Source organism: Callorhinus ursinus, unplaced genomic scaffold (assembly GCF_003265705.2).
Source record: "Callorhinus ursinus isolate GAN/ISIS: 27379988/994484 unplaced genomic scaffold, GSC_fseal_2.0 scaffold40, whole genome shotgun sequence".
Classification (NCBI taxonomy): Eukaryota; Metazoa; Chordata; class Mammalia; order Carnivora; family Otariidae; genus Callorhinus; species Callorhinus ursinus.
Window position 1 is genome coordinate 9,446,371 of NW_027397102.1, and position 25,248 is coordinate 9,471,618.

Sequence of the window (25,248 nt, forward strand, 5' to 3'; positions counted from 1 at the left end):
AGGAATGTTGGGGTGAAGTCTTTTGGGTTTTCATATAGAGTATCATGTCATCTGCAACAAGTGAGAGTTTGACTTCTGTACTGATTCAGATGCCTTTTACTTCTTTTTGTTGTTTGATTGCTAAGGCTAGGACTTTCAGTAATATGTTGAACAGCAGTAGTATAGTGGACATCCCGTTGTGTTCCTGACCTTAGGGGAAAACATCTCAGGTTCTCCCCATTGAGAATGATATACACTATGGGCCTTTTGTATCTGTTTTTTTTTATGATATTGAGGAGTATTCACACTATCCCTACACTGTGAAGAGTTTTACTCAAGAAAGAATGCTGTACTTTGTCAGTTGCTTTTTCTGCATCTATTGAGAGGATCATATGACTCTTGTCCTTTCTTTTATTCATGTAGTGTATCACATTGACTGATTTGTGGATGTTGAACCACCCCTGAAGTCCAGGAATAAATCTCACTTGGTTGTGGTGAAAAATCCTTTTAATGTAGTGTTGAATCCTATTAGCTAGTATCTTAGAATTTTGGCATCCATGTTCATCAGGGACATTGATCTGTAATTCTCCTTTATGGTGGGGTTTTTGGTTTCGAGATCAAGGTAATACTGTCCTCATAGAAAGAGTTTGAAAGTCTTCCTTATATTTCTATTTTTTGAATCAACTTCAGGAGACTAGGTATTAATTCTTCTTTAAATGTTTGGTAGAATTCCCCTGGGAAGCCATCCAGCTCAGGATTCTTCTTTAATGGGAGACTTTTGATTCCTGATTCAATTTCTTTGCTGGTGATGGGTCTGTTCTTGTTTTCTATTTCTTCTTGTTTCAATTTTGGTAATTTATATGCTTCTAGATTGCCTAATTTGTTGGCATATAAGTGCTCATAATAGTCCCTTATAATTGTTTCTATTTCATTGGTGTTGGTTGTGATTGCTACTCGTTCATTCATGATTTTATTAATTTGGGTTCTTTATTCTTTTTGATAGGTCTTGCCAGGGGTTTATCAATGTTATTAATTCTTAAAAAAAAAAACAGCTCTTACTTCTGTTGATCTGTTCTACTGTTCTGGTTTTTATTCCATTGATTTTTTTTTCTCGAATCTTTATTAGTTCTCTTCTACTGATGGGTTTAGGCTTTATTTGCTGTTCTTTCTCTAGCTCTTTTAGGTGTAAGATTAGCTTGTGTTTTTGAGACCTTTCTTGTTTCTTGAGAAAGGCTTATATTGCTATATACTTCCTTCTTAGGATTGCCTATGCTGCGTCCCAAAGGTTTTGAACAGTTGTGTTTTCATTTTCATTTGCTTCCATGAGATTTTTTTTTTAATTCTTCTTTAATTTCCTGGTTGACCCATTCATTCTTTAGTAGGATGCCCTTTAACCTCCATGTCTTTAAGTTCTTTCCAAATTTCCTCTTGTGATTAAGTTCACATTTCAAATCATTGCTGCCTGAAAATATGCAGGGAATAATCCCAATCTTTTGGTATCAGTTGAGACCTGATTTGTAACCCAGTATGTGATCTATTCTGCGGAATGTTCCATATGCACTTGAGAAGAATGTGCATTCTGTTGCATTAGGGTGAAATGCTCTGAATATATCTGTGAAGTCGATCTGGTCCAGTGTGTCATTCAAAGCCCTTGTTGCCTTGTTGATTTGTCCATTGCAGTGAGTGGGGTGTTAAATTTCCCTACTATCTTTGTATTATGATCAGTGTGTTTCTTTAAATTTTTTTATTAATTGGTTTATACAACTGGCTGCTCCCTGGTTAGGGGCATAAATATTTATAATTGTTAGATCATCTTGTTGGATAGGCCCTTTATGATATAGTGTCTATTCTCATCTCTTTCTGCAGTTTGTGGCTTAATGTCTAATTTGTCTGATATAAGGATTGCTATCCCAGTTTTCTTTTGATAAAAGTCCATTAGCTTGATAAATGGTTCTCTGTCCCCCCACACACTTTCAATCTGGTGGTATCTTTATGTCTAAAGTTAGTCTTTTGCAGACAGCATACAATAGGTCTTCTTTTTTTTTTTTTTTTCCAATCTGATACCCTATATCCTTTGGGGCATTTGGTCCATTTTCATTCAGAGCAACTATTGAAAATTATGAATTTAGTGTCATTGTATTTCCTGTAAAGTCACTGTTTCTGTATATTTTCTGTGTTCCTTCCTGGTCTGTTACTTTTGAGCTCTCTCTTCACTTACAGTATCCCCTTTAATATTTCTTACAGGGCTGGTTTAGTGATCACAAATTCTTTTACTTTCTGTTTTCCCTGGAAGCTTTGTATCTCTCCTTCTATACTGAATGACAACCTTGCTGGATAAAGGATTCTTGGCTGCATAGTTTTTCTCATTTAACTCCCTGATTATATCATGCCAGTTCTTTCTGCCTGTCAGGTCTCTGTTATAGGTCTGCTGCCAGTCTAATATTTTTCCCCTTGTAGTTTAGGGACCTCATGTCCTGAGGTGCTTTCAGGATTTTCTCTTTGTCTCTGAGATTTGCAAGCTTCCCTGTTTTATGTCAAGGTGTTGACCTATTTTCATTGATATTTAGAGGGGTTCTCTGAGCCTCCTGAACTTGAATGCCTGTTTTTTTTTTCCCCAGATTAGGGAAATTCTCAGCTATAATTTCCTCAAATATATATTCTGCCCCTCTATCTCTTTCCTCTTCTAGGATCCCAATTATTCTATTATTGTTTTGCTTGATAGTATCGCTTATCTCTTAAATTTTCTCCTCGTGATCCAGTAATTGTTTATCTCTCTTTTCCTCAGCTTCTTTTTTCTCCATCATTTTGTGTTCTATATCACTAATTTTCTTCTGCCTCATTTATGCTAGCAGTTAGAACCTCATTTTTGTTTGCATGTCATTAATAGCCTTTCTTACTTCAACTTGATTAGGTTTAAGTTCTTTTATTTCTCCAGAAAGGGATTCTCTAGTGGTTTCTATGCTTTTTTCATATCCAGCTAGTATGTTTATAATCGTTATTCTGTACTATGGTTCTGACATTTTACTTATATCCATAGTGATTAAGTCCCTGGCAGTCAGTACTGCCTCTTGTTCTCTTTTTTGAGATGAGTTTTTCTGTCTTTTTCTTCTGTCCAGAGAATAAATGAATGAGAGAACAAAACACTAAAATGACATCAACAGTCCCAGAGAAATATACACTAAAGAAATCAAAAGAGAGGGGTGCCTGGGTGGCTCAATCATTAAGCGTCTGCCTTCGGCTCAGGTCATGATCCCGGGGTCCTGGAATCGAGTCCCACATCGAGCTCCCTGCCCGGTGGGAGGCCTGCTTCTCCCTCTCCCACTCCCCCTGCTTGTGTTCCTGCTCTGGCTATCTCTGTCTCTGTCAAATAATTAAATAAAATCTTAAAAAAAAAAAAAAAGAAATCAGAAGAGACCCGAAACTGAAAACAACAACAACAACAACAACAAAATGGAGAATATAATCAGACAGGTGAATGGAACAGAGCAATACAGTGGATCCCATGTGTATTTTGGTTGTTTGTTAGAAAACTTGATTCCAAAATTCTAATGAACGGAAAACATATATGTACATAAATAAAATTAAATACAATGAAAGGATAGAATGTAACTGTAAAATGAAAATTAAAAAACACTTAAAAAAGACTTGATTAAATAAGAAATTGGTTGAAGTGTAAAGAAAAAAGAATTAAAATTGAAAGACTAAAGAATTATGAGAAAAAATTCTATTCTATATACTATTTTCCTCTAGTGTTGGAATTTTACTGTTCTGTGTGATTGGTAAATTGGTCTTAGCCGGATTTTCTTGCTGATTTTCTGGGGGAGGGGCCTGTTGTGCTGATTCTCAGGTGTGTTTGCCTCAGGTGGAACTGCACCACCCTTGACTGGTGGCCAGGCTAAGTAAATGTTTTTTAAGATTGCTCTATGCAGCTTTTTTTCCCTGAAGGCTTTCCCTGTCACTTTAGTGGGTGAGGATGAAAATGGTGGCCTCCCAATCCTCAGCCCTGGACTGGAAAGCTTGCGCCCCCCGCCCCACTCCTCAGTTACCCTCAGGGAAAAGCAGTCAATCACTCCTGTTTCCCTGGTCTCCAGCCACACTCTGTGATCACCCAACCTGTGACCAAGTGTTCCTATCTCAGGCATGTGACCCCGCTTTGAGTCTCTAAACCCTGCAGACTCCTGCAGCATGCACCCACACCTCTCCTCCTGGGGGAGGGAGGGAGGTTTCACCACAGTTCTGCCACTTGTTAGGCCTCTGCTCAGAGAGTGCTGCAGTTTTGTGGTTTATGGCAACACTGAGCTCAAAGCCCACTCCTGGGCTCACTGATTGCAGCCGGCTTCCTTGCTCTGATGCCTGGGAACTCTGCCACACTCAGACACCCCCATTCTTTCTGTGACCTTAGGAATCTTGAGACCACACTCTCCCATCTAGGATTCCTCCCTGCTTCACCACCTGAGTGCTTTTCAGACAGGGACTTCCCTCACCAGGGCAGACTTCTAAAAGTTCTGATTTTGTGCTCCACTGCTGTATCACTTTCCAGTAGCCAGCTTATGGAGATTTCCTCCCCCAGTGATTTATCTTCCAATATATTGCCTCAGATTCACTTCTTTGTACCTCCTACCTTGCAGAAAATGGTCATATTTCTACTTGTAGAATTGCAGCAATTCTTTTCTTAGCTCTCCAGTTGAATTTGCAGGCGTTCAGAATGATTTGATAACTATCTAATTGAATTCTTAGCACCAGAAAAAACTAAGGTCTCCTACTCCTCTGCCATCTTAGGAAGTCCCCAAACTCCAAATTTTAGTGACACCTGTGGCAGAGGCCCATGCTGTTCCTCCCAGGGGAAGGAGGGGGTCTTACCATGCTTCTGTCTTCTGCTGGAACCATCCCAAGAAGGCAGTCACATGACCGTACAGTGGTTCACAGTTTGTGGCAACATAGAGCAAAAAGCCAGGCCCTAGACTCACTGTTCTCAGCTTACTTCCCTGCTCCTATGCCTGGGAACTCTGCCACACCAAACACCCCCATTCTTCTTGTTACCCCAGGGATCCTGAGACCAAGCTGTCACACCTGGGATTCTGTCCCGCTTAGCCACCTGAGCACCTTCAAACCAGGGATGTACCCCACTATAGCAGACTTCTAAAAGTTCTGATTTTGCACTTCACTGCTTATAATATTTTGTGGTATCTTCCTTAAGCAGGCTCCCTCCTGCTTGCCTTATCCTCAGATATCCGCCCCGGATTCAAGTCTCCACACCTCCTATCTTCCAGAATGTGGTTGCTTTTCTACTTGTAGAATTGCAGCGTTTATTTTCTCAGATCTCAAGATGATTTCTCAGGTGTTCAGAATGATCTAATAACTATCTAGCTGTATTCAAAGAACCAGACAAACTTAGTGTTCCCTACTCCTCTGCTATCTTAACTCCTCCAATATGTAATTATTTTATTTTTGTTGTTTTATATTTGTTTTTGTATTTTTTCTCTGTTCTTTTCCCTTGTTTGGTGGTTTTCTATAGTAACATGTTTAGATTATTTTTTATTTTTTGTATATTTATACAGTTTTTTAATTTGTGATTACTCTTAGCTCATATATAATTTCTCATGCAAATAACCACCTTTATTAAATTGTTGGTCACCTAAGTTCAACACATTCTAAAAACACTAAATTTTTACTTCCCCACCCACATTTTATGTATATAATATCATAATTTATATCCTTTTATTTTGTGAATCCCTTGACTGTTTTTTATATACGTAATTGTTTTTATTGGTTTTGCACTTTAACCTCCTTACTGGTTTTAAGAGTGATTAATTTACTACTGTTATTATGTTTGTATTTATCCGTGAAATTTTTCCTTTTATTATTTTCTTACTTCTGATTATGGCCTTTTCTTTCCAGTCAAAAAATTCCCTTTAGGGGCACTTGGGTGGCTCAGTCAGTTAAGCATTCTGGGATCAAGCCCTGCATCAGGCTCCCTGCTCTGTGGGGAGTCTGCTTCTCCCTCTGCCTCTCCCCATGCTTGTGCTCTCTCTCTGTCAAATAAATAAACAAAATCTTTTTTAAAAAAATCCCTTTAAACCTTATTAGTAGTGATGAACTCCATTAACTTGTGTTTGTCAGGGAAACCTTATCTGTCCTTTTATTCTGAATAATAACTTCACTGGATAGAGTATTCTTGGTTACAGTGTCCCCCCCCCCCCTTTAAGTGCTTTGAATTTTTCATGCCCTTCTCTCCTTACAAATTATCTGCTGAAAAATCAACTGATTCCCTTATGGGGTTTCACTTGTATGTAACTGTTTCCTTTTCTTTTGCTGCTTTTAAAATTCTCTCTTTATCATTACTTTTGCCACTTTAATTATTATATGTCTTGGTGTGGGCATCCATGGGTTGATTTTTTAGGGGACGTTCTGGGCCTTCTGGACATGGATGCTTTTTTCCTTACCCAGATTAGGAAATTTTTCAGTTATTATTTCTTCAAATACATTTTCTCCCCCCCTTTATCTCTCTTCTCCCTCTGGGATCACTATAATATAAATATTATTACATTTGATGATGTCACTGAATTACTTTAACCTTTTCTCAGATTTTCTTTATTATTATTTTTTCTTTTTGCTATTCAGCTTTGTTGCTTTCCCTTACCTTGTCTTCCAGCACACCAATCCATTCATCTTCCTCTTCTAATCTAGCAATGATCCTTTTAGTGTATTTTTAATTTCAGTAATTGAGTTGTTCATCTTTAACTGTTTCTTTTCTATATTTTTTATCTCTTTGTTGAGGGCCTCACTGAGATTTTCTATACTTAAATCAAGTTCAGTAAATATCTTTATGTCCATAACATTACTTTGAACTTTTTATCAAGCGTATTGCTTATCTCCATTTTATTTAGTTCTCTTGCTATGGTATAGTCCTGGTCTTTCATTTGGGATATATTATTCTGTCTCCTAATTTTGTCAAAATCTCTGTGTTTATTTCTATGTATTAGGAAAGTCAGTTACATCTTCTGATTTTGAAAATAGTGGCCTTATGAAGAATTCTTATGGTGATCTGTACTGCAATGTCCCCTGTTCATCACAACCAGGCCTTTGGGCATGTGTCTTATGTGGGTTTTGTGCACCTTACTGTTGTGTGTGAGCCTCATTTGCCTTTAGTCCACACAGCTGTGATGGCCTGCTTTTCCTGTTGTAGTCTGGGTTTGCTCCCTGTGCTATTATGGAACAAGTTTGTGGCTGCTGTAAGGCTGTAGTTGAGCAGTGTCAATACTCAGACTATATGCCTGCCCTCAGCCCATTTGTCAGTGATATGGTCACACAGAACTATAGAACATTCTCCCTGCATTGTCTCCTTAGAGATTTTGTTGGTGAGTGGGACCTGCAGAGAAACCAAATATCTTCTCTCAGTCCACCTTTTGGGGCTGCTATAGCACACCTATAGGATGCTCAGTCTGCATTGTCCCCTGAGAATCTTGTTGGGTGGGGCTGGCAGTCAGACCAGATGCCTGCCTCCAGTCCATCTGCCTAGACTGCAGTGACCCTGAACAACAGGGCACTCTTCCTGTGGTGCCCCTGAGAGGATTTAATTGATGGGCAGGTTCAGCAGTCATATTAGATGCCTGACCCCAGTCCAGATCAACTGACCCACAGGGCACTTTCTCTGCACTACCATTTATAAAGTTTGGCTGCTCGTCTGCAGTCAAACTGGTGTGTATTATTACCTTCCCCTCTCACCAGGGCAGAAGTCAGTTTGTAGTGGCTCTGGTCCCTGCAGGACCTGGGTGCAGAATGAGATGTGTCAAGAGCTGCTTTGGAGGGACACCTGCTGAGTGGGGTGGTTTGGATGGGGTGGATCCTCAGGAGAACATGGGGCAGTGTGTGTGGTGTTAACAAGTTAGGTTGAGAGTGTTCATGCTGGTTCCCACAAGTGTCCAGCTATCTAGGCTGGGGTAAGGTAGAGAGATGGTGTACACTGGCTCTTTTTTTTTTTTTTGAAAACTCTCCTAAAGATTACTGCCCCCCCAAGGCAGGTTCTGAGATTATTAAATAAATCTCCTTCCCTTATACTCCAGGCCTGCTATTTTTGGCCTGCTATTTTTTTAAATTATCCAGAGTTAAACCCTACTGGTTGTACAAACTAATGAAGTTATATCCCACTGGTTTTCAAAACCAAATGTTGTGGAATTTTATCTTCCCAGTGCAAGTCCCCCATATCTCATGTGTCTGGTGTGAGGTCTCTTCCTCCCCCTTCTCTGTGCTTGTGGTGTTCTTTCCATTTGTGGCTAGTGTCACAAAGTCTGGTTCATGGCCATGTTTCCACCCTGCTGACCTTTTAAGATGTGCCCTCCTGTTTACTATTAACTAGAATGTCTGTTCTGTGAGTGTTTAGATCATTTTCTGGGTTGGTTGTACTAATATCGCTGTTATCTAGGTGTGCCTGTGGATTGAGGTGAGCTTAGGATCCTCCTTCTCTGTCATCTTTCCCTCATTTCTTTAATCTTTAAATGTTGAAAAGCCCAAAAACTCAGCCCAGAGACCTCTTCTCTTTCTTAACTGTAACCATTCAGTATACAATATTATCCAGCTGCATGGTTTTATACGCCATCTATATGCCAATGAACTCCAAATTTATATTTCTATTCCACCCAGACCTTTCCTCTGATTTCCATACTTATATGTGCAACAACCTTATTAACATCTCCACTTGGACGTCTGATATAACAAAGCTAATATGAAAACAAAAATCTTGCTTTACTCCAAACTTACTCATCCATAATTATTCTCCATGTCAAAAATTGACACTGCTGTTCATTCATTGCTCAAACACACACACACACACACACACACACACACACACACACACACCAACAGCCTTTTTTTTTTTAAGATTTTATTTAGTTGACAGAGAGACAGTGAGAGAGGGAACACAAGCAGGGGGAGAGGGAGAGGGAGAAGCAGGCTTCCCGCAGAGCAGGGACCCTAATGCGGGGCTCAGTCCCAGGACCCTGGGATCATGACCTGAGCTGAAGGCAGACGCAGAATGACTGAGCCACCCAGGTGCCCAGACACCAATATCTTTAATGGCTCTTCAGTGTCATCCTTAATGGCTCTCTTTCTCTAGCAGCTAACATCCAGTATTTCTGCAAATTCTATAGGGACCTTCTAAATATATCTAGAATTCATTCACTTCTCATCACCAATTCTGCCACCAAATCTAAATCATCTTCATCTCTTTCACAGATTATTGTGAAATCCTCTTAATTTGTTCCCTTGTGTATTAGTTTCCAATTGCCTCTGTGTAAATTATCATACATTTAATGGATTAAAATGACATAAATCCATTCTCTTATTGTTCTGAAGGACAGAAATCCAAACTGAGTTGTTTTGAGGTAAAAAGATATTGGCAGTCATGACTACTTCTGGAGGTTTTGGGGGAGAATCCATTCATTGCCTTCTGCAGTTTCTGATAGCTACCAGCATATAGTGGCTTTGCGACTGCCTCACTCCTATCTCTGCTATGCTGTCATAGTGCCTTATCTATTTCTTTAGTCTAATTTCCCTTAGCTTCCTTCTTAAAACAACAAGAACAACAACAATAACAACAACAAAAACAACAAAACCTCATGATTACATTTAGGACCTCCCTGGATGATCCAAGATAATATCCTCAACTCAAGATTATTTTTTAAAAAAGATCTTATTTATTTATTTGAGAGAGAGAGAAGGAGAGTAAGCATGAGAAAGAGAGAGAGAGAGCACCAGTGAGGGGAGAATCAGAGGGAGAGGGAATAGCAGGCTCCCCACGGATCAAGGAGCCTGATGTGGTGTTCAATCCTAGGGCCCTGGGATTGTGACCTGAGCTGAAGGCAGATGTTTAAACAATTGAGCCAACCAGGTGCCCCTCAACTCAAGATTCTTAACCACACCTACAAATTTCATTTTTCCATGTAAGGTAACATTCACAAATTCCAGGGATTAAGAAATGAATATATTTGGGTTTATTATTAACTTACTACAGTCCTCTGGACCCTGAAGATCCATATCCTTCCCACATGCAAAATACATTCTCCCCATCCCAACGTCCCCAAAAGTATCAACTTATTCCAGCTTTAACCCAAGACTAAAATCCCATCTAAGTATAATCAGCTTAAAAGTCTGAGATCCCACAATATAAATAATCTAAATGAGACCTAGGTTAGATGTTATGGATGATCCATCCTGGGGCAAAATTTTTCTCTATCGGCAAAATTAGAAAACAAGTTTTCTCCTCCCAAGATACAATGATTTGATAAGATAACAGTTTTAGACATCCCATTTCCAAAAGGGAAAAAATAGAAAGAACAAAGGATTTTGACCCTAAGCAATTTCTAAATCCAACAGGGCAAACTCCATTCTGTTTTCGTGCCTGGGAATAATTCACTGTGGCTTGATGCTCCACCCTCTGGGCCTTCAGTTTTGCCCTCAGAGTCATTTTTCCTTTTCCTTGAAAGGTAGCTCATGTTTGTAACTAAGTAGCTTTCTCAACCTGCTTCCTATCTACAGAATTTTGGCAGTTTAATGGTCTTTCATTTTTCTGTCTCTGTCCCTTTAGGTCCAATTGGGAAACAGTTCTGCTTATATAACATTCTTTAAAAAAAAATAGGGGTGCCTGGGTGGCTCAGTCAGTTAAGCGTCTTCCTTTGGCTCAGGTCATGATCCCAGGGTCCTGGGATTGAACCCCACATTGGGCTCCTTGCTCAGTAGGGAGTCTGCTTCTCCCTTTCCCTCTGCCTACCACTCTACCTATTTGTGCTCTCTATCCCTCTATCAAATAAATAAATAAAATCTTTAAAAAAATAAAAACAATAAATATGTATGGGTTTCTTGTATACATTATGAGAATTTATGCCATTAGACAAGATGCTTCTCCACATATCCTTCTTGTTTAATCTCATCTCTATTTCTGAAATTTGCTGAGATGGCTCAGTGGATCCATGAGTCACATGTCTAATATCTTCTTCACTAGGAAAACGTTGTATAGCCAACTCTTGATTTTTTTTCTCCAGAGCACACTTTCCTACCAGTGAACCTCTTACTTTTATCATCTATTGAAATCTAGACAAGCTGAGATTTTTTTTCCCACATTATCAAGTCCTGATTTTCAGGAAAATCATTTTATTGTTTTTTTCCTTTCACCCTCTACTATAAGCAGCACCTTTGAGCTCTGCTTGAAAATCTCAGATTAATGTTTGTTTACCACTTGCAACTTCTGCTTCCCACATAACCATAGAATACAATTCACCTAAGTTTTTTTAAGTCTTTTATTGTTGTTGTTTAAAGATTTTATTTATTTATTTGAGAGAGAGAGAGAGCATATGAGAGGGGGGAGGATCAGAGGGAGAAGCAGACTCCCTGCCAAGCAGGGAGCCTGATGCAGGACTCGACCCAGGTACTCCAGGATCATGACCTGAGCCGAAGGCAGCTGCCCAACCAACTGAGCCACCCAGGCACCCCTCACCTAAGTTTTTAGAAATATATAAAGTATCCTCTTTCCTCCAGTATTCAATAACATGTTTTTCTACTTCTTCCTGAGCACTCAGTTGCTATATTTTTCCCTTTATAATTTTTTTTATTTAAATTCAATTTAGTTAACATATATAGTATTATGAGTTTCAGGGGTAGAATTTGGTGATTCATCAGTTGGATACAACACCCAGTGCTCATTACATCCATTGTCCTCCTTAATGCCCATCACCCATTTACCCCATGCCCCCAACCTTCTCCCCTCCAGAAACACTCAGTTTGTTTCTTATAGTTAAGAGTCTCATGGTTTACCTCCCTCTATTTTTATCTTATTTTGTTTTATCTTCCCTTCACCTATGTTCATCTCTTTTGTTTCTTAAATTCCTATGGTATTTCTGTTTATCTGACTGACTTATTTGGCTTAGCATAATAGCCTATAGTTCCATCCAAGTCATGGCAAATGGCAAGATTTCATCCTTTTTGATGACTGAGTAATATTTCATTACAGATATATGTATATATAACCTGTTCTTTATCCATTCATCTGTCAATGGACATCTGGGCTTTTTCCATATTTTGGCTATTGTGGACATTGCTGCTATAGACATTGCGGTGCATATGCCCCTTCAAATCACTACGTTTGTATCTTTCAGATAAATACCTAGTAGTGCAATTGCTGGGTCCTATGTAGTTTTATTTTTAACTTTTTGAGGAACCTCCATACTGTTTTCCAGAGTTACTGCACCAGTTTGCATTCCCACCAAGAGTGTAAGAGGGTTCCCCCTTTTCCACATCCTCGCCAACATTTGTTGTTTCCTGTCTTATTAATTTTAGCCATTCTGACCAACATGAGGTGGTATATAATTGTGGTTTTGATTTGTATTTCCCTGATGCTGAGTAATGTTGAACACCTTTGTGCCTCTTGGCCATTTGGATGTTTTCTTTGGAGAAATGTCTGTCCATGTCTTCTGCCTATTTCTTGATTTGATTATTTGTTTTTTTGGGGTGTTGAGTTTGATTAGTTCTGTATAGATTTTGGATACTAGCCCTCTATCTGATAAGTCATTTGCAAATATTTTCTCCCATTCATAAGTTGCCTTTTAGTTTTGTTGACTATTTCCTTTGCTGGGAAAAGAGCTTTTTATCCTGATGATGTCCCAGTATTTCATTTTTACTTTTGTTTCCCTTGCCTTTGGAGATGTGTCTAGCAAGACCTTGTTGCAGCCAAGGTCAAAGCGGTTGCTGTCTGTGTTCTCCTCTAGGATTTTGATGGATTCCTGTCTCACATTTAGGTCTTTCATCTATTTTGAGTTTATTTTCATGTATGGTAGGAAAATTGGACAGCCAAATGCAGAATAATGAAACTGGACCTCTTTCTTGCATCACTTGGTATAATTCCAATGTTCATATTTCAACCAAAATTCTCTTTGTGACTATATAGGTATTCTCTAAGATGATATAGGCTTTCTCTATCATGCTCCTCACTTCCTCCAGAGTCCATCAGAAGGGATTTAACATTCATATGTCTACTAGCAGTTTTCTCAAGGCAATCTAGGATTTTTTTTTCATCATGCTTCTGTAAATCCCTCCAGTCTTTGTCTAATTCCCAGTTCTAACATCACTTCCACATTGTTAGGTATTTGTTACAGCAGCACCTGCTAGTGGTACCAATATTTGTATTAATTATTATTGCTGTGGAAAAATACCACAAACTCGGTGGAAAAAAACAACACAAATTTATTTGCTTACAGTTCTGGATGTCATAAGTCTGAAATCAGTTTTACCAGCCTAAAATCAAGGTGTAAGAAAAGTTGGTTTATTTTAAAGATTCTGAAGAGAAAACTAATTTTCTTTTATAATTATAGTATCTAGTGACCACATGAATTCTTTGGCTTGTGTCCCCTTACCTTTTCTACAAAATGAATCATTCCAATCTCTGTTTTCATCATCAGATTGCTTTATCATCCTCTGACTTTCTGGTTTTTCTCTTATAAGAACTCTGGAGAATAAATTTAGTGCCCTTCTGGAAAATCTATAATAATTTCCTGAATTCATGATTCTTAACCATATATGTGAAGTTCCTTTCACCATATAAGATAATATTCACAGGTTCCAGGGGTTCAGATATGGACATTTTGTAGGTTCATTTATCACCCTTCCAAAGTACTCAATATTTATTACTTGATTGAATAAATGAGTGAAAACCACATCATAATTTCTTATTCAAATTTGAAGAATTGACTCATTCAATTGTCAGGCAATACAGTTTCAAGAAAAGTAATAAATTAAATAAAGTAGAGAGAAAATAAGAAAAACAAGTTATGTTTATAAAAAAACGATTTGAAGTAGGGGATATAAAAATGGAGAAGGAATAAAGCATTTTGAGAGCAGGATTTCACTTCAGAACAAAGAACAGAAAATTCCAGTTCTGGATGTCTTCATTGATCAATTCTTCCAAAAACCCAAGGAAAAAATTGCAATTATTTACAAACTCTTCCAAAATCTAGGAAAAAGGGAACACTTATCAACTTATTCTATGAGAGCAGAGTAACCTTAATAAAAAAATCTCACAAGGTGATTAATAGAAAATAAAATTATAGCCTTATATCTTTTATAAACAGATTACAAAATGCTTAAACATTTTATCAAATTCAATACATAGAAAGCATATTATATCATAACCAAATGAGCCTTATTCCAATTCAACGTAACATTTGAAATTCACCTTGCTCAGCATGGAGTCTGCTTCTCTCCCTCTTTTTCTGCCCCTCCCCCACTCTCTGTCTCTAAAAATAAATAAATAAATCTTTAAAAAACATTACAAAAGCACAATAACCATTAGCTATTATTCTTATTACTATTGTTATGGCTTTATCATTTCTTTCAAAGTATTTTATTATGAGGTTCAAAGAAGAAATATGTCTTTTATACTATTCTATTTTGTTTTCTTTCTTTTTTTTTAAGATTTTATCTATTTGACAGAGAGACACACAGTGAGAGAGGGAACACAAGCAGGGGGAGTGGGAGAGGGAGAAGCAGGCTTCCTGCTGAGCAGGGAACCTGATGCAGGGCTCGATCCCAGGACCCTGGGACCATGACCTGAGCCAAAGGCAGACACTTAACGACTGAGCTACCCAGGGGCCCCTCTATTTTGTTTTCTTTTACATTTTCATTTTTGGAAAAAGAAGAGTGGCATAGTTCATCATCACTGGATAACAGAAACCTAACATATTATTCTATTCCATTTTGATTATAGATTTTTGTATCCTGTTTAATAAATATTTACTCCACTATCATTAAAATATTATCCTATGTTACCTCCTGAAAGTATTTTATTTTACTTTTCAGCTTTATGTCTATAATATATCTAGGGTTGATTTGAGTTTGTAGTGTGAGATAAGGATCAAGAATTACATTTTTTCTTCTTGAAAATACCAAACTTATCAGTACCATTTGTTGAAAATATTCTTTCCCCAATGCATAACAACTTTGGGATAATTCATGTGACCAAATCTTTATAGGTCTCTTTTTGTACTTCCTAATCTGTTCCATTGGTTATTTGTTTTTGTGCTAACATTACATTGTCTTAACTGTTTTCACTATATCATAAGGTGATATATTGATGTTGGTAATGTATATCTTTCCATTTTTTTTCAAATTGTCTTGGATAGTCTTGGATCTTTCATGTCCATGTAAAATTTAGAATCAAATGTCAGTTTTCAAAAATGTCAAAAACTGTTTTTGGGATTACATTGAATCGTTATATCAATGTGGGAAGAATTATTATAATTATAATATTGAGTCTTCTAATTCCTGAACATAGTACATACATCCATTTATTTATGTTTTGTTTAACTTAATATTGGTTTCCACCCTTCAGACATTTTGCAGATATATTTTTAGATTTATTCCTAAGAATTTGGTCTTTATGATGTTGTCATATAAATTGTATTAGTAAAATAATTTCTAATTGTATTGCTGTGTATAGAAATATAACTTATTTTCACAGTCTTTGTATTTAACAATTTCACTAAATTCATTTATTCTGATTGTGTGTCTGAAACATTTTGGATCTTCTTTGTAAATGGTTATGCTGCCTGCAAATAATAACAATTTTATTTCTTCTTTTACAAACTGATTGAACCATGCTGGTGCCCCTGTAATGTTTTATAGTGCTTAAAATGCACTTCCAAATAGTATATTTTTAATATAATTTTAATGAATTTTTCTTGCTTTATTGAATAGACTAGAAGCTCTAGTATAATGTCAAATTGAAATTGTACTAGTGGACATCCTTCTTATTCCTCAGCTCAACAGGAATGTTTCCACTTCACCGTTGAATGTTACATTTGTTCTAGTTTTCTGTAGATTCTTTTTATCAGTCTAAAGTTTCCTTCCATTTCTTGTTTGCTGAAAATTTTACCATAAATGAGTGTTAGATATTTTTAAAGATTTTTTCTGTATACTGAAATGATTGTATAACTTTCTATCCTTTATTCTAATGTGTTAATGTGGTGATTTTCAAATGTTAAACTGACTTGAAATAAGGCTCATTTGGTTGTGAAATAATATGCTTTCTATGTATTGAATTTGATAAAATGCTTAAGCATTTTGGAATCTATGTTTATAAAAACATAAGACTGTGATTTTATTTTCTATTAATCACCTTGTGAGTTTGGTTTTTTTTTAAAGATTTTATTTATTTATTTGAGAGAGAGAATGAGATAGAGAGAGAGCATGAGAAGGGAGAGGGTCAGAGGGAGAAGAAGACTCCCCACTGAGCAGGGAGCCCGATGCGGGACTCAATCCCAGACTCCAGGATCATGACCTGAGCCGAAGGCAGTCGCTTAACCAACTGAGCCACCCAGGCGCCCGTGAGCTTGTTTTTTTTTGTTTTTGTTTTTTTTTTTTAAGCTTACACTGTTCTCATAGAACAAGTTGGTAAGTGTTCCCTTTTTCCTAGACTTTGGAAGTTTGTAAATAATTGCTATTTCTCCCTTAGGTTTTTGGGAGAATTGATCAATGAAGACATCCAGACCTGGAAATCTCTATGTTGGTAAGTATTTTTTTATCAAGTTAACAGCTTTAGTATACAGTAATTCAGATTTTCTATTTCAGCTTTAATATGTGTTCCTCTTAAAGGGATTTTCCCATTTCAACTAAATTTTTCAATTTATATGCATAAAGCTTTTGCTTTCTTTTTATCTCTGTTGTCTTTACTTTTTTTTCTCCTGCATACATTGGCTTCAATTTACTGTTTGGTTTCTAGCTCCTTGAGATAGATACATAAACCATTTATTTTCAGCATCTCATTTTTTAATATGCAAATTTAAAGCTATAAAATTCTTAGTAGTTCTTTGCATCTGTTCATACTGCACCATCATATTTTTCTTTATGATATACAAAAAGTAGTTCAAAATATTTTCTAATTTACATTGCAATTTACTCCATAAATTGTTAATTTCCAAATGTTTAGATTTTTCAAAATTTCATTTTGTTGTTGATTTCTAGCTTTATTCATTTGTGGTCAGCAAATATATACCATGTAATTTCAGTACTTTGATACTTGTTTAAACTATTTTTAGTCCAGTCTATGGTCACTTTTGTTAAATGTTCCATATGAACTTGAAAAGAATGTATATTGTACAATTGTAGTGTCTTCTAATTGGGTCATTTTGCTAATAATGTTATTCAAATTTTCTATATCTCTACTGATATATTTTATCTAATAATCTATTAGTTACTAAGTGTGCTAAAGGTTCCAATTGTAATTGTGAATTTCTATATTGCTTTTAGTTGTATAAATTTTGCTTATATATTTTACAGCTATGAAAGTGAGTACATGCAAACTTAGAACTGCTATATTTTCCTATGGGATTAACCCATTTAATATAATAAAATGTTGCATTTATCTTTATTTATGTTAAAGTTAACTTTGCTTGACACTAGTATAGCTCTATGAGCTTATTATCCATTACTGTGTGCACAATATCTCTTCTCCATTAAAAAAATGATCTTTATGTGTTCTTATGTGACCTTTTTTTTGGAGGGGATTAGTGTTTTCATATTCTTTGGCAAAATACCCAGTAGTAGGTTTACTGGATCACATGGTAATTCTATTCTTAATTTTTGGATGATCCTCCATACTGTCCTCCACAGTGGCTACACCAGTTTGTAGTCCCAAAAATTGTACATTAGGGTTCCTTTTTCGCCACATCTTCACCAACACTTTTTTATTCTTGTGTTTTTGATTTTAGCTATTATGATAGGCATGAGGTGATATCTCACTGTGGTTTCATTTTAAGATTTTTATTTATTTATTTTAGAGAGAGAAAGAGAGCGAGTGAGTGGGGAGAGGAGCAGAGGGAGAGAGAGAATCTCAAGCAGACTAACTACTGAGTGCAGAGCTTTATGTGGGGGCTCAATCCCATGACCCTGAAATCACAACTGAGCTGAAATCAAGAGTCAGACACCTAACTGACTGAGCCACCCAGGTGCCCCTCATTGTGGTTTTGATTTGCATTTCCCTGATGTTGAGTGTTGTTGAATATATTTTCATGTCTGTTGGCCATCTGGATGTCTTCTTGGGAGATACCTCTGCTCGTGTCTTCTGACCATTTTTCTTTGGATTACTTGATTTGGGGGGGTGAGTTTTATACGTTTTTATGTATTTTAGATACTAAACCTTTATTGGATATGTCATTTGCAAATATCTTCTGTTCAATAAGTTGTATTTTAGATTTTTGTTGATTGTTTCCTTTGCTGTGCAGAAGTTTTGTTTTTGTTTTTGTTTTGATGTAGTCCTGATAATTTATTTTTGCTTTTGTTTCCCTTGCCTCAGGAGTAATATATAGAAAAATATTGCTATGGCTAATGTCAGAGAAATTACTGCCTGTGCTCTCATCTAGGAGTTTTACAGCTTCAGGTCTTACATTTAGATTTTATTTCAGTTGGATTTCATTTCTGTGTATGGTGTGAAAAATTGGTTTTGTTTCTTTTTTTTTCTTTCATTTAGCTACCTCATTTTCCCAACACCATTTGTTGAAGAGAATATCTTTTTCCCATTGTATATACTTGCCACATTTGTCATGGATTAATTGACCATATAATCATTGGTTTATTTCTGGAGATTATATTCTGTTCTGTTGATCTATGTGTCTTTTTTTTTTTTTTTTACCTTACTATACTGTTTTGATTACTACAGCTTGGCTGCATATCTTGAAAGCTAGGACTGTGATACATCTTGTTTCATTCTTTTTCAAAATTGCTTTTCATAGTCTTTTTTTGTTTTCATACTCACGTTAAGATTATTTATTCAACTACTGTGAAAACTGCAGTTGGTATTTTGATAGGGGTTGCATTAAATCTGTAGATTGCTTTGTGTAATATGGTCATTTTAATAATATTTGTTCTTCCAATCTATGAGCATGGAATATTTTTTTCATTTGAGTTGTCTTCACTTCCTCTTATCAATGTTTTATAGTTTTCAGAGTACAGGTCTTTCACCTCATTGGGTAAGTTTATTCCTAGATATTTTATTGTTTTAGGTTCAACTGTAAATGGGATTATTTTCTTCAGTTCATTTTCTGCTAGCTTATCATTATTATATAGAAATGCAATGGATTTGTGTATATTCATTTTGTATCCTGTGATCTTATGTATTTGTTTAGCAATTTTAAGTATTTTTTATGGAGTCTTTACATTGTCTATATGTAATATCATGTCATCTGCAAATAGTGAAAAGTTTACTTCACCCTTAGCAATTTAGATGTCTTTTGTTTTTTCTCTTTCTGATTGCTGTAGCTAGGACATCCAATACTGTGTTGAATAAAAGTGATGAGTGGACTTGTCTTAGGGAAATTCTCCCAGTTTTTCCCCATTGAATATGATGCTAGCTGTGGGTTTTTCATATATGGCCTTCATTATGTTGAGGTATGTTCCCTCTAAACCTACTTTGCTGAGGGTTTTACCATGAATGGATGCAGTACTTCGTCAAATACTTTTACTGCATCTATTGAAATAATATATGATTTTTAATTTTATTCTCTTCTTATGTGATACATCACATTGATAAATTTGTAAACATTGAACCACCCTTTCATCTCTGGAATAAATGCCACTTGATTGTCATGATTTTTTAAATGTATTTTTGGTTTTGGTTTACTAGTATTTTTGCATCTAAGTTCAAAGTTCATCAGAGGTACATCCTTGTAGCTCTCTTTCTCTCTCTCTCTCTCTCTCTCTATGTCTTTATCTGGTTTTGGTATCAGGGTAATGCTGCTCTCATAGAATGGATTTAGAATCTTTCCATCCTCTTTTTTTTATTAGAGTAGTTTGAGAAGAATAGGTATTAACTCTTCTTTAAATATTTGGTAGAATTCACCTGTGAAGCCATCTGGTCCTGGACTTGAGTTTGTTGGGAATTTTTTTTTTAATTACTGATTCAATTTCATTGCTGCTAATCAGTCTGTCTAAATTTTCTATTTCTTCCTTGTTCAGTTTTGGGAATTTATATGTTTCTAGGAATGTATCCATTTCTTCTAGGTTTTCCAATTTGTTGACATACAATTTTTCATATTATCTTATACTCCTTTGTATTTCTGTCATGCTGATTGTTATTTCTTCTTTTTCATTTCTTATTTTGTTTATTTGAATTCTCTCTCTGTTTTTTAATGAGTCTGGCTAAAATTGTATCAATTTTGTTGATATTTTCAAAGAACCAGGTCCTGGTTTCATTGATTTATACTATTATTATTGTTGTTATTTTTTAGTTTCTATTTCATTTATTATTACTCTAATCCTTGTTATTTACTTTCTTCTACTGTTTTTTTTTTATTTCTTCATCTCCTAGCTCCATTAGGTGAAAAGTTAGATAGTTTATTTTAGATTTTTCTTGCTACTTGAGTTAGACTTGTATTGCTGTAAACTTCGTTCTTAAACAGCATTTGCTGCATCCCTAACATTTTTTATCATTATGTTATCTTTTTCCTTTGCCCCCATAGATTTTCTAATATCCTTTTTGATTTCTTGGTTCATCTGTTCATTTTTTTCGTAGCATGTTTTTTAACCTCCATGTATTTTTGTTCTTTACAGATTATTTTTGTGGTTGATTTCTAGTGTCATAACATTGTGGTCATAAAAGATGCATGGTGTGACTTCAATCTTTTTTTAATTTGTTGAGACTTATTTTGTGGTCTAGTATGTGATCTATTTTGGAGAATGTTCCATGTGCTTTTGAAAAGAATGCATACTCTGCTGATTTAGGATGGAATGTTCTGAATATATCTATTATATCTTTCTGGTCCAGTGTGTCATTCAAAGCCACACTTTCCTTGTTGATTTTCTGTTTGGATAATTTACCCATTGAAGTAAGTGGGGTATTAAAGTCCCCTATTATTATTGTATTACTATCAATTACTTCCTTTATGTGTATTATTAGCTGCTTTATGTATCTGGTGCTTCCATGTTGGGTGCATTAATATTTAAAATTGTGATATCTTCTTGGTGCATTGTTCCTTTTATGATTATGTCATGTCCTTCTTTGTGTCTTATTACAGTGTTTGTCTTAAAGTATATTTTGTCTGATATAAGTAATCCTACCCCAGTGTTCCTTTCACTTCCATTTGCATGATAAATATTTTTCCATCTTTTCACTTTTAATCTCCATGTGTCTTCAGGTCTGAAATGAATTTCTTGTAGGCAGACTATAGATAGGTCTTGCTGTTTTACCCATTCATCACCCTATATCTTTGGATTGCAGTGTTAAGTCCATTAAGATTCAAATTCATTATTGTTAGGTATGTACTTACTGATATTCTGTTATTTGTTTTATGGTTGTTTTTGTAGTTCTACTTTGTTCCTTTATTCTCTTCCTCTCCTCTCACTGTTGGCTTTATTGATATATTTGTATTCTTTTTTTCTGTATTTTTGCATATCTATTACCTGTTTTTGATTTGCCATTACCGGTAAGTTTATATATAATATCTTATGCACATAGCAGTCTATTTTAAGTTGATAGTCACTTAAGTTTGTACCTATTCTTTACTCTTTCCTCCCTATGTTTTTGGTATATGGTGTCATACTTCACATGCTTTTATTTTGTAAATCCCATGACTGATTTTTATAGATATGTTTAATTTTACTGCTTTTGTCCTTTCTACATTTTTACTCCTACTTATGGTCTTTCTTTACTGTTTTAATATTTATTGTAGCACTGGTTTAGTTGTCATGAATTCCTTTAACTTTAATTTGTCTGGGAAACTCTTTATCTATCCTTCTATTTTAAATGATAGCTTTGCTGCATAGAGTATTCTTGATTGCAGTTTTTTTTTTTCTTTCATGATTGTGAATATATCATGCCACTTTCTTCTGGTCTGCAAAGTTTCTGCTGAAAAATCTGCTGAAGCCTTATGGGTTCCTTTGAATGTAACTGTTTTCTCTTGCTGCTTTAAAAATTATCTCTTTGGGCGCCTGGGTGGCTCAGTTAAGCATCTGCCTTTGTCTCAGGTCATGATCACAGCGTCCTGGGATTGAGTCCTGTGTTGGGCTCTTTGCTCAGCAGGCAGCCTGCTTCTCCCTCTCCCTCTGACTGCTGTTCATCCTATTGTGCTCTCTCTCTTGCTATCTCTCTCTTTGTGTGTGTGTCAGATAAATAAATAAAACCTTTTACTTTTTTATTAATCTGTACTTTTTTGTAATTTTAATTACTATGAGTCTCTTTGTGGACCCCCCTCAAATAAATTTTCTAACCCTTTCTCCCTTCTCCTTCTGGGATTGCTATAATGCAAATGTTATTACACCTGATGATGTTTCTGAGTTCCCTTAATAATTTTTTTTCCCTCTCTCTCTCCTGTTTTGCTTGATTTCTTTGTCATTATTCTTACAGGTCACTGATCCTTCTGCTTCCTTTTATCTACGATGATTTTCATGTTGTGTATTTTTAATTTCACTTATAGAGTTCATCTCTGATTGATTCTTTTTATGTTTTCTTTCTCTGTGCTGAGGGTATTATTGAGGTCTTCCATTCTTTACTCAAAAGTAGTGAATATCTTTGTGACCATTATTTTAAATTCTTCTATCACTGATATTACTTATCTCTATTTTGTTTGGCTTTCTTGCTATTCCTTCATTTGGGACATATTTCTCTGTCTCCACATTTTGTCTAACTCTCTGGGTCTGTTCCTATATTTTCAGAAAGTCCACTACCTCTCTTACTCTTGAAAGTAGTGGCCTTATTAATGAGAGGTCCTGTAGTGCCCAGCAATTCAATATCCTCTGTGTCAGAACCTGAAGCTTCAGAGGTGTCTCCTGTGTTGCTTAATGCGCCCCACTCTTGTGGCTGTGCCATGTTTACCTTTAGTACAGTCATCAACAATTGCTCTCTTTGCCTGTGGTGGGAAGTATTTGGTGTCTGTGCTGTTAATGAGCCACTGTAGGTCTGCCTTGTCCTTGAGTTGAGTCAGACCATGCATTTGCCAGAGATTTAGTAGCACTGTACTGCACGGCACTTTTCCTATATTATCCCCTGAGAAGCCTTCACTGGTGGGCAGGGCCTGCAGTCAGACCTGATGTCTGCCCTCAGCCCATTTCTTGGGTCACTGTTGGACTGTTATGTGTAGTTATATTCCCCTCTCAAAAGGCCAAGAGTCACTTTGGAGTTGTGTTGTCTCCTATTGGGACTGCTTGCGCACTGCAAGGCTTGTGACACTGCTTTGGAGGGGCTGTGGCCAAGGGTATATTGGAGAGAGCAAGTCCACAGGAGAACATGGGGTCAGGAAGCACAGTGCCAGCAAGTTCTGCACACTTCTGCTGCCTGGGACCTGAAGGGGGCCTGCAGCTGCCTGGGAAAACTCCTGCTGAGGTTTGGATGGTGAGGATGTTTCCACAGGAGCACACAGGGCTATGGTAGACTCTTAGCAAGCAAGGGGGAAAATGTGTGTACTGTGTTGGTTTCTGCTATTTCCTTTGTATCTAGTTTGGGGTGTGGGGGAAGGAGGTGGTATCTGCCAGCTCTTTTGTTCTTGGTGAAGTTCCCCAAAGGTCCCTGCCCCTCCAGCACATGCTCTGAGATTAGTAAATAAATGTCCTTGTTGTACAGCCTAGGCATTTTCAAAACTGCTGTATCTCAGCAGAGTTGTTTGTTGTGCTATATCTTTAAGGGCAGGGACTCTGCCTTCCTAGCTCTCCTAGAGCTAAACCCCCTGATTTTTAAAGTTCCAGATATTAAGTCCCACTGGTTATTAGGCCTCTCTGGTTTCCAAAGCCAAATGTTACGAAGATTTGTTTTCCCCATGTGGGTCCCTCCATGCCTGGGGTGTCTGGGGTGGAGTCTGGCCCTCTACTCTTTTTGTGCCTAGTGTCCCTCCCTCCCAAGGACAATCCTGCAGGTCTGTTTGACTGCATCTCTACTCTTTTTACTTTCTTTGATGTGGTTCCTTTTCTATATTTAGTTATGGAGAGTTTGTTCTTCCCATCTTTGGGACATTTGGTGGTTTGTTTACACTGAGGTGGGTGTTACCTAGTTGTATCTGTGGGACGAGGTGAGCTTAGTATCCTCCTACTCCACCATCTTCCCTGGAAGTCTGACATTTTTGTCTTTTAAGTGGTGTATTTAGTCCATATACCTTTTTATGTTTTAGTTAGTACACTTAACATATCTACTCTCTTAACAAATTTTTAAGTGTACAACATAGTATCATTAACTATACATACTATGTTATATAGCAGATATTCAGAATTTTTTATCTTACTCCGTTTACATTTAATGTAATTATTTTACATTTGGATTTAAATCTAATACCTCATTTTTATTTATTTGTCCCACATTTGTGCTCTTTATTTTCTCTTCTTGTTATCCTTTGTATTAATCAATCATTTTAATTATATTTCCCTATGTATTATCTTATTAATTATACATTCTTTTATTATTCTTTTTTGTTTTTTCTAGAAATTACAACATAATCCTTTGATTTATTACAGTTTAGGACAAATTAATATTTTTGCCACTCCCTAGACAATGCAATCACCTTACACTTTAATTCTACTTATTCAACACACCTTTACTACTATAAATTCTATTTTTCATAAAATTTTTATTTTATTTTAAACAACAAATTATTATTTACAAATGCCTAATATTTATATCCTGTAACCACATATTTGCTATTTTTGATGCTTTTTATTTAATTTTGTATTAACTCTATCATCTTGTGTCATTTCCTCCTCCTACCTGAAGAATCTCCAATTTTATTTATTTTAGTTCTTCTGCTGGGAATGAAATTCTCACACTTTTTGTTTGCTGTATTTAACTCCTAAATTGGCAGTAAATTTTCTTTCAGAAAATTAAAAATATCATTCCACTGTCTTCTGGCTTCTAACACTCATTCCCTCTTTATGTCACGTTATAGGTTAGGGCCACCCGTGTACCAAAGAAATATACACATAATCATTTATAAAGTAAAAAAAATAATAATATGCTATTTATGAGGATAACTATTCAGACATTTTGCTATATTTGAATTTCCAATAATTTGAGATTGAGACCACATCCATATAAAGCAGACATGTTATGATATTGGGCTAAATTTTCCCTTGTTTCACTGTTCCCTGATTACCTCTCCTAGTGTACTCCAAAATGAGATGCTTGTTCAAGGCAATCCATTGAAGTGTGGAAATAAGATGTAGAGATTCAATTTGTTTTATTTCCTCTTTCAATATGTTCTACCTTAATGTATAATTTAGAATGTATATTATTACAAAAGAATATGAATTATACAC

At 36.1% G+C, this 25,248-nt stretch overlaps 1 protein-coding gene across 1 annotated transcript in view; it reads left to right on the forward strand.

Annotated features, from left to right (window-relative positions):
* CYLC1 (cylicin 1) overlaps positions 1 to 25,248 on the forward strand; it is a 121,834-nt gene that overhangs the window by 26,421 nt on the left and 70,165 nt on the right. The window contains exon 2 of the mRNA XM_025879549.1: positions 16,475 to 16,528. Within this exon, the coding sequence (XP_025735334.1) occupies positions 16,475 to 16,528 (54 nt within the window). The remainder of the gene's footprint in view (positions 1 to 16,474; positions 16,529 to 25,248) is intronic.